Below are 10,060 nucleotides of genomic sequence, written 5' to 3'. Positions count from 1 at the left end.
TTAATTTGACCAGAGAAAGACAGACACACAGAGAGAGAAGGAAAATGAGAAACCAAGCCACCAGGTCCAAGACTCAAACCATGGTGGGCCATGTGGGAATGTCCAACGCCTTAACCACCACATCACCTGCTGACCTGTGTTTAAATTTTAAACTACAAAATGTATTAGTTATTTTTTAAAATTAACAGAAAAATACATCAAATAATTACAGAGATTAAAAATAACATTAACTTGTAAAAGTTAAAATCAGCCGAGTTTTTAAAAGTCTTCATATGTCATCTTTACAGACTAAATAATTTGTTTAAAAAAAAATTAGAAAGTCAGAAATACATGTCTATCAAGGTTACAGTAACAATGATGGACCAGAATCTTCATTTTGGACTTCTGACCACTCACTGTTCAGGTGTCTAACAAACACAAATGCAGTAAAATCTTAAATCAGCATGTTTGCTAAAGGAATTCATAGTCTACATACTCACCTTGTTCTGAAGGGAGAGGAATGGAAGTTGTGTGACATTCAGTAAATCCAGCACGAGAACTCACAGGTTTCAAAGTGTTTTCTGAAGGAACATCATTCTGCACACATTGTACATGTACGTAATTTAAAAACTGAACTAAATTTCAATTCATTGTTCAAAATAACAGAAGAGTCCCTTAGCTGATGTTAGCTCAGTATGCTTCATTCTACTTGACCAAGAGAGTATACTACATACTACAGATCATGGCTATTTTCTCCATGTCAGTCTAACACCCTGTATCAAAACACCCTACTTGCTTATTGTTCATATAGCCATCTGAAGGAATCTTTTCTCATAGTATTACAAATTCACAAAACATTTGAGGAAAAACAAAACTGTGAGGGCTAAAATACAAAACCATTATCAATTCACCCCCTCCTCATCAAAAAGCTACCGTCTTACACTTATAATACTGATTTGGAGGGACAGGGTAGTTCTTTTGAAAGGGTCTTCGTAACTTTCTTATTATTACATGAATTATTTGTATCAACAGGTATTTATCTACTCATTATTTGTGATTTTTCCCCCCAAAATGTTTGGACTATTTACGCTTCATATATTTAGGTAGTACTTCAATGTTTTCACATCTTCCCTATTATTACCTATTATTTTTGTATTGTGAAAGTCTTGGGGTCGGTAGGTGGATTGGTGGTTAGGGTGCTGGATTTCCACATGGCCAACTATGGCTCAAGTCCCAGACCTGGCAGCTTGCTTTCCCACTTTCCCTTCCTTTCTCTGTCTGGTCAAATTAAAAAATAAGTAATAACAGGGGCCAGCAGGAGGCATGGTGGCTAAGGGTGCTTGACTCTCACGTGGCCAACTGTGGCCGAGTACTGGACCTGGCAGCTTGCTTTCTCGTTTTCTCACTTTCTCTTTCACTCTGTTCCTTTCTGGTCAAATTTAAATAAATAAAGTTAAATAAAATCATTCTAAAAAAGGAAAAAAAAAAGGAATAAGGGGCAGGAAGGAGGCATGGTAGATTCTCACATGGTTGATTGCAGTGTGAGTCCTGGACCTGGAGGCTTGCTTTCTCGCTTTCCCTTTCTCTCTCTCTCTGGTCAAATTAAAAGAGACTAACAACAAACAGAATTAAATTTAAAAAAAAAAAAAAAAAGGTCCAGGGGGCTGGCAGGTGGACTGGTGGTTAAGGCACTGGACTCTCACACAACTGAGAGGTTCAAGTCCTGGACCTGGCAGCTTGCTTTCTCACTTTCTTTCTCTCTCTGTTTCCGATGAAATAAAAAAGAAAAAAGTAACAATAATAAAAATTAAATAAGATAATAATAATAATAATAAAAAAAGGGACTAGCAGGTGGTGTGGGCTTAAGGCACTGGACACTTTCATGTGGCTGACCACGGTTTGAGTCCTGGACCTGGTGGCTTGTTTTCTCACTCCTCCCCACCACTCCTGCTCAAATTAAAAAAAAGAAAAGAAAGAAAGAATAAAATTAAATAAATAATTCTTTTTTTTTTTAAAGGCCCAGCTGCTTTACTAGCTCAATTAATTATGTTTTCTTGAGTCTTTCTATGATTTGAATGCTCACATTTAACTCTATAACTCAATCATGTTTACAAAATGGTATGAGAACATAAACAGATTTCTAAATTTTTACCCAACTGCCCAAATTGTATTTACTGAGAAAGCATTTTCCTCTTTATCTAGTCCAACTCTCCGCTTAAAATTCTTATTTATAGAAGGGTCTATCTCTGTAAAAATGTTTTGCTACGCATTCATGTTTCAGCTGTCCTAGCTACATAATATTTTAGTGCCTAATACCAGATTCTCCCTTCTTTTCTTTTTTTTTTCATCTATTTTTCTAGATGAATTAGTGAGTACTAAACAATTTGGGGAAGATCTTATACTTTCCTTTTTTTTATCTTTTTTTTTTTTTAGGCTTTTTTGCTATAAGGCACGTGAGCTCGCCAGACAGACAGAGACAGACAGAAAGGAGAAATCACCGCCCAGGGGGGATGGCCACGCTGCAATCCCTTCTCCTCCATTCTCCTCTCGGGATCTTGGGCAAGCACGCACACGCACCCGGCGAGTTTAAGCCACCAGGTCCGGGACTCGAACCGCAGTCGACTATGTGGGAGTCCAGTGACATTGCTATTATGCTAACTGCTGGTCCCCCTTTTGTTTTATCTTTTCGACTACAAAAAATTCACACTATCATGCAACTTAAAAAATATTTCCAAATGGGAAAAACTATGTTGTAAGCTGTAAAGATGTACAGAGATTAAATGTAAAAATAAATAAATAATAAATATTTAAAAGTAAAATGTCAACCACATCTTACAAACAGGGTTTCAAAATTATTACTACTGTGATAACCTAGTATTTTCACTAAATGAACTTATATCTCAAGGACATTATGCTTTTCTGGCCTTGATGTTCCATGCTTAAATTATAGCTGATTTATACAACCAACTTGATGAGCAGTGACTTTCTGTAGTCACAAAGCAAACTAACTTTCTTTTTAGTTTTTACTCCCGAAATCATAGAGCGTGTGTGCTCAACACGGGGGATGGCCATGCCACAATCTCTTCTTCATTATCCTCATGGTTTTGGGCACGCATGCGCACATGCAGACACACATAAACACAAACCCTGATGTTTTTCAAGTCACCAGGTCTGGGACTCAAAGCAAGCAGTTGGCCGTATGGGATACGGCGCCTTAACCACTATGCTGCCTGCTGGTTCAGTTCTAGCTATTTTGTGTCTATTTAAGTATTTTCCCTTATATACACTTTGGAGTTATTATTACACATCAGATTCATGAAACCACCTATGGCAGGAATTCAAAACTGGGACAGAATGATGGGTTTCACTTCACCGCAACAACAACAAAAAACTGTAAATGGGCATTTGTCTAGGAAGAGGGCCTATAGTTTTATAATTGTATTTTCAAAGGGGCGTATTAACCCACATGGTCAGGAACTCACAGTATCTGATCATAAGCTACAGCCTATTACTCTAACATAGTTTGAGTTATTTTCCTCCTCTAAGTAAATTACTCAAAATTTCTTAATTCACAAAATAGGCACAGCTTTTCGTTTACAGAAACTTGTCATTTCTTCTTGCCTTTACCAGGAAATTATCTGTCTACTTATATATATATAATATAGTCCTCTTTTAAATTTATAGTTAAAAGGTGAACTCTATGGGGAAATCCTGATGTTTTATCATATCCTAGTAAGTGTCCACTTATCTTAAACTTTATTTCCATGTCTATCAAGTGCTCCACAACAGCTGTATGACACCACCAGAGTATGGTGATATAATAATAATTTGCATATAGGAAAAAAAAATACCCTAAGAAATTTCATTAAATGTAAATAATTCTAGATTATAAACAATTTAACTAAAACTTGTAAAGGTCCATTCCAGGCCCTCATGTCCTATAACTTACACTTCAGTTAAAACTTGTTTAAGAGGGGCTGGCGGATGGCGTGGTATTAAGGGTGCTGGACTCCCACATAGCCAACTGTGGTTCGAGTCTCAGACCTGTTGGCTTGCTTTCTTGCTTTCTCTTTCTCTCTCTATCACTCTCTGTCCCTCTCTTGTCAAATTAAAATAAGTAAATATAATAATTCTTTTAAAAAAAGGATTAATTAAAAAAAAATACCCTGTGGGGGAAAAAACTCTATATGGTATATAGACATACAATATTATAAATCACTAGACTTGTCTGTTTTTCTTTGTACTCATTAATTTTTCTCATTCCTTTCTTTTCATTTTCATCATCTGGTATCAGATAAGGTTACCTAAATGCTCCCAACTCATTTTTTGCTCTTTCCTAATAAATCATTATACATCACGGAAAATTCAGATCTTTCCAAGCGTGCCACAGAATTGGGACCAGCCGATGGTATAATGGTTACAGCTGACCATGGCGTGAGTTCTGGACCCAGAGGTTTGAAACTCACACCAGGTGTGTGTGTGTGTGTGTGTGTGTGTGTGCATTCCCAAAATCCCGAGAGGAGAATGGAGAAGAGACTGTGGTATGGTCATCCCCCAAGTGGGAGTGATTTCTCGATTTCTGCCTCTTTAGAGAACATACATGCCCTATAGCAAAAATCTCTCTCTCTCAAAAAAAAAGCATTCTACAGAATTGAAATGGCTAGAAAACGCTGCAAACTACAGTCTTATGATAGCTCCACTACACTCAGTATACACTGAGTTCTTCCATCTAATAGCATACGTATTTTTTAAGTTAACTTTCTGACTCTATTTACTAAAAAGACTTTACCTGATATTTAGGCATCTCTGTATACTCAGTAATTGTGTTTCTTTCATCATTCTGTTGTTCCTATTTGAAGGGAAAAAAGAAAATAACTATTATAAAGGCCATTATATAAAGAAAAAAAAACCATTTGATGATTATATCTCAATGTGCAAAAAAATCAATTTCTAAGTTATTATCTAGTCACTAGGCTCTAAATTAATCACTTTAGTGCAGCCTTTTGGTTAGAATATATGCTATCAGAAAATACAAATACTGGGACCAGCAGGTGGCATAATGGTTACATTGCTGGACTTCCATGTAGTCAACCATGGTTTGAGTCCTAAACCTGGCAGAATAAAATGCACACCTGGCACGTGCACGTGCATGTCCAAAATCCCAGAGAAGATAGAGGAAAAGGGATTACAGTATGGCTATTCCCCTTGGGGGGTGATTTCTCACTTTCTGTCTCTCTCTCTCTCTCCCCAGCGGCTGCATGTGTCCAATAGCAAAAAGTCCCAAAAATACAAATGTTAGTATAAGTATCATCAAAATGCATTTGGTTCTATCTTTCATGTGTGGAACAGTAAATAAAAGGACCTGACAGCAATTACACTAATTGACCTTGAGTCCTTTAAGGAGCAATCAGTCACAGGCATTTTTGTATTATGTCTTTATCATTTCCACGGCTTTAGTTTTATAAATTCTTGTTTTCACTGTTTTATCACTTGATAACTTACACAACCTAAATTATTTAGGAACATATTTTTTAGGTCTTCTTCATTATCTTAATACAATAATATTACATCCCTTAAGACTCTAAAATGCTACAGCCAATTTATAAAAGCAACCGTTATGAAATAAAAGCTATTTTTTGGGGGCAGAAAACACATTGTTCTATGTATTTAAAAATGTACTTAATAAACATTTGTTGACTAGCTTACACTTGTATATTACATACAGCTTTTTACTGCTACAATACAGCTTCCTCGAAGCTAGGGTCTTACTCTAAAAAAGCTCTTAGGCCTGTAAAAGAGCTGAGCTCAATAAGTGCAGGATTCAGTCAATAGAAAACACGTACAGAAGCATTTCTAAGAAGAGAAACGTTAAATGTCTGATAGTCTTTATTTTAGTTAATAAAAAATACAAGCTATTTGTACATTTTCCCCCACATTCCTCAACTGTTTTTTCTTTTTCTTAAATTGGGAGCAGCTTCAAACATTTGAGCTCATGACGATGATGATAGTCTCTGCTAAAAAAACAGTATTATTGAAAAAAGTTTAATGCTATTTTGAATTAATCATGAACATAGTGAAATCAAATGGAATCATGGTTTTACGGTAAGAATTTACTTACAGATATTTCTTTGATTTTGTTTGATGCCTCTTTAAACCTCTGTAAATCCATGCTATCTCTGTGTCCTTTAACAGAAAAAAATGGAATAAAAAATTTGGTTTTCTTTCCTTATATATCAAAATAAAGACGCTGTGTCTTGTTTACAAGAAAAGAAAATGATTTATGTTGTTTTTCAAGTAGTTTTGATGGCTTTGCACACTCATTTAGCTCCACTGACAAATAATAGTGAAAATGTTAGCCAAGAGGGTCAGCCCATGGTCTGGCTGATAAAGGAGCTAGATCGCACATGACTGGCCATATGGTTCAAGTCCTGGATCCGGCAGCTTGAAAAATATGCTGGGGGGGACCAGCAGTTAGTGTAATGGCTAGGTTGCTGGACTCCCATGTAGTCGACCGTGGTTTGAGTCCTGGACCCGGTGGATTAAACTCACACCAGGCATGTGTGCCTGCGTGCCCAAGATCCCGAGAGGAGAATGGAGGAGAAGGGATTGTGGCATGGCCATCCCCCCTGGGGGGTGATTTCTCGCTTTCTGTCTCTCTGTCTCTCTCTGTCTTTCTGGTGAGCACAGGCGCCCTACAGCAAAAACCTCTCCCAAAAAAAGAAACCAAAAGAAAAGAAAGAAAAACATGATGTGTGTGTGCCCCAAATCCTGGAAGGGGCAGAGATGGAGAAGTGATGTGATGTGATTGTGCCCTAAGGGTGGTGCTTTCTCCATGTCTCCTCTCTTTTTGTCTCTGGCAGTGAAAATGACCTCTAACAAAATTTGAAAAAGAAAATATTTGCTAAGAAGCTGACAAACATCACTAGTTCAGTTTACGCAACAGCAAAAGCCATAAAGAATCAAACATGGGGACAACGGGTGGTGTGACAGTTAAGGGAGCTAGACTCCCACATGGCTGACCGTGGTTTGAGTCCTGGATCTGGTTGTCTACTTTCTCACTTTCCCCTCTCTTTCTCTGTTGCTCTTTAATCAAATTTAAATAATAATAAATAAAGTTAAATAATTCTTTAAAATTAAAAAAGAAAAAAGGAATCAGGACTAGCAGATGGAATAATGGTACATTGCTGGACTCCCAAGTAGCCTATCATGGTTCAAATCCCAGACCTGGAAGCTTAAAACTCACACTGGGTGCATATGCATGCGTAGGCAAGATCCCGAGAAGAGACCAGGGAAGGGACTGTAGCATGGGCATCCTCCCGGGCGGGGTGGGGGGGGAGGATGGGAGATTTGATTTCTCGCTTTCTGTCTCTCTCTCAGGCAAACGCACATGCCCTACAGCAAAAAAAACCTATCTTAAAAAAAGAACTGAACATATGCTATCATTGGTTTGAGAAAAAGAAAAAAGGTGACCATTTTACCACCAATAATAACCAAATACAAAAGCATTATATACATACATACACACTCATATATCCCTCCCAATGGTAATACATTAACAAACAGTTCATGTGTATGTTTTTAGAAAATGAACTGGGGGACCAGCAGGTGGCATGGTGGTTAAAAGTGCCAGACTCGCACATGGTCAACATTGGTTCAAATCCTGGACCTGGTGGCTTGCTTTTTCACTTTCCCCTCTCTGTCTCTATGTGATCAAACTGGAAAACAATAAATTAAATAAATGTAACTCTACAAGAAATAATAATAATAAAACAAGTTGGGATAGATTTCTGTATGTTGTATATGAACCACAGTGAACTCCACATAGCGTAGCAGCGGGTAATCAGCATGCTCAGTACCTAGAAAACTTGCTGGGTGGCCTTAATGTGCAGTCTTTTCATGGGCTTATTAATACATCCTCTGAACATTCTTTTATTCTTTTTATTCTTATTTATTTATTTATTTATTTTGGCCACAGGACAAGTATACTCACAGTGGGGAGAGGGAAAAGAGAAAGAAAGAAAGAGACACACAGAGGGAAAGTGAAAAATCAAACCCCAGGAGGAATGGAAATGCTGTAATCCCTTCTTCATTCTCCTCTGGCACTCTGGGCAGACATGCACACATGTCGACCGTGATTCTCAAGCTTCCAGGTCCAAGACTCAAACCGTGGTCACCATGTGGGAGTCTAGCACCTTATCCACCACACCTGCTGACCCCATTCTCTGAACACTCTTTGTGCATGTGCCATGACTAGGTAAATTTCTAGGTTCAGAAGGTTAGCACGAGTGTTAAAAACAAGAGACAGAGTGTCACTAATACCTTGGAACATTCTGGTTACATTCACAACAACCCAAGTTGTTTCCTAAGAATTCTTTGTTAAACACTTTAATCATTAATAACCTTAAAAAGGGCTATGAGAACACTATATTCTGACGATTAGTAAAGTCTTAGCCATCACTATGAAGCATTCCCTCTTCATCTATTCCTTCCACAGGCATACCGACAGCACTGAATATGCTTAAGTCATCGTCATTAAAAACAAAACAAAGAACTATCCTAAATATAAAAATGACAATATTAGCTATTCCTCTGCTTTACTTTTGTTGTCAAGCTTTTTAAAGAGTCTCGAGTCAACCCTTTACATTCTCTCCTCCCACCTGCACGTTATCTCACTGTAATCGGGCTTCTTCCCCTACCCCATTTCCTTGACTGAAGCAGTTTTGCATGAAGGTTATTACTGTGTTATCATTGCCAAAATAAATATTTGTTTCTGCTCTGATCTTTAAGCTATCATAGATGTAAGAATGAATTAACTCCTTTCTGAAATGCTCTCCTTTCTGGGTGTGTACATCCTAAATTCCATTTTCCAAGTGGACTCCTGGCTTTCACTGTTGTCCTAATGTAATTACGAGTAGTATGTACCCTTTGACTCTCAGAAGTATCTTAGTTTGGATTAAAAAAAATATATATGGTCACATTATGTATAAGGCATTGTTCTTTTCCAGTTACTTTTTTTTTAATTAAAAAACCTTTTTTTTCTTAAAATCTTTATTTATTCATTCATTTATTTTAGTTTGACCAGAAAGGGACACAGAGAGAGAGAGAGGGAAAGTGAGAAAGCAAGTCATCACGTCCAGGCACTGAACCGTGGTCAGCCATGTGGGAGTGTCCAGCACCTCAACCACCATGCCACCTGCTGGTCCTCTCCAGTTCCTTTTGATCTCCCATATATCTTCCTATTGCTCCCCAAGTACCTGACATTTATGAATCACTGAGGTTTTTTCAATTGGAGTTGATCAAATTAAATTAAAAACACCCAAATTCAAAGAGAAAACCCAAATAAGCTTTCCATGTAATTGTTACAGCAAGCTGTACACGAGAGGTTATATGCCAGTATAACTCTCCCAGCCCAATTCAACCTATTTCCCTGCTATTAATTCCTTTAAAAATTTTTAGGACTTGGAGCTGGCAGGTGGCATGGTGCCTGGACTCCCACACGGCTGACCATGGTTCAAGTCCTCAACCTTGTGGCTCGCTTTCTCACTTTCCGTCTCTTTCTCCCTCTCTTTCTGGTCAAATTAAAAAATAGTAACAATAATGATGATGAATAAAAATTAATTATTAAAAATAGTTTTAGAACTATACTCTCTGAAAAGATAGTCCACTTGTCACACTACATTTTTTTAATTAATTAGCTAATCGTTTTCCTTTTTAAAGTGATCATTTTTATTTCTAAGGCAAAAAGTAAAGAACACTGACATACAAATAGCAATTTGTCAAACTTACCTACAAATGCTCCAAACTCTATGTTATCTCCTTCAGCAGCTTTAGATGAAGCAGTTTCTTGATCTTTGGTTACAGTTTCTAAGTGGCTTTTGCAACTTGGCTGGGATGGTGTACTAACAAAAAATTTGGTTGGTGGGGATGACAGATGTGGTATGCTATTAGATGAGCTGCCTAATTTTTGACTTTTGTTAAACACTTTTAAGACTTCTACTCTATGTAGTCTCTGCCGCAGTTCTGGAGGAGAAACAGCACTTGGGAATAAGGCACCACAAGAGGAACCAGCCTCTGGAAAACT

At 37.5% G+C, this 10,060-nt stretch overlaps 1 protein-coding gene across 1 annotated transcript in view; it reads right to left on the bottom strand.

Moving 5' to 3' along the window:
* The window catches only part of TRPM7 (transient receptor potential cation channel subfamily M member 7), a 124,419-nt gene that overhangs the window by 36,076 nt on the left and 78,283 nt on the right, over positions 1 to 10,060 (bottom strand). Inside the window, exons 26-29 of the mRNA XM_027768405.1 lie at positions 9,766 to 9,893; positions 6,098 to 6,162; positions 4,769 to 4,828; positions 480 to 576 (exon numbers count right to left, since the gene is read on the bottom strand). Of these exons, the coding sequence (XP_027624206.1) occupies positions 480 to 576; positions 4,769 to 4,828; positions 6,098 to 6,162; positions 9,766 to 9,893 (350 nt within the window). The remainder of the gene's footprint in view (positions 1 to 479; positions 577 to 4,768; positions 4,829 to 6,097; positions 6,163 to 9,765; positions 9,894 to 10,060) is intronic.

This window comes from Tupaia chinensis, unplaced genomic scaffold (genome assembly GCF_000334495.1).
Source record: "Tupaia chinensis unplaced genomic scaffold, TupChi_1.0 Scaffold146140_1, whole genome shotgun sequence".
NCBI classification, from domain to species: domain Eukaryota; kingdom Metazoa; phylum Chordata; class Mammalia; order Scandentia; family Tupaiidae; genus Tupaia; species Tupaia belangeri.
Note: the sequence above shows the minus strand (reverse complement) of the source record. Positions and strands in the feature narration are given on the sequence as shown.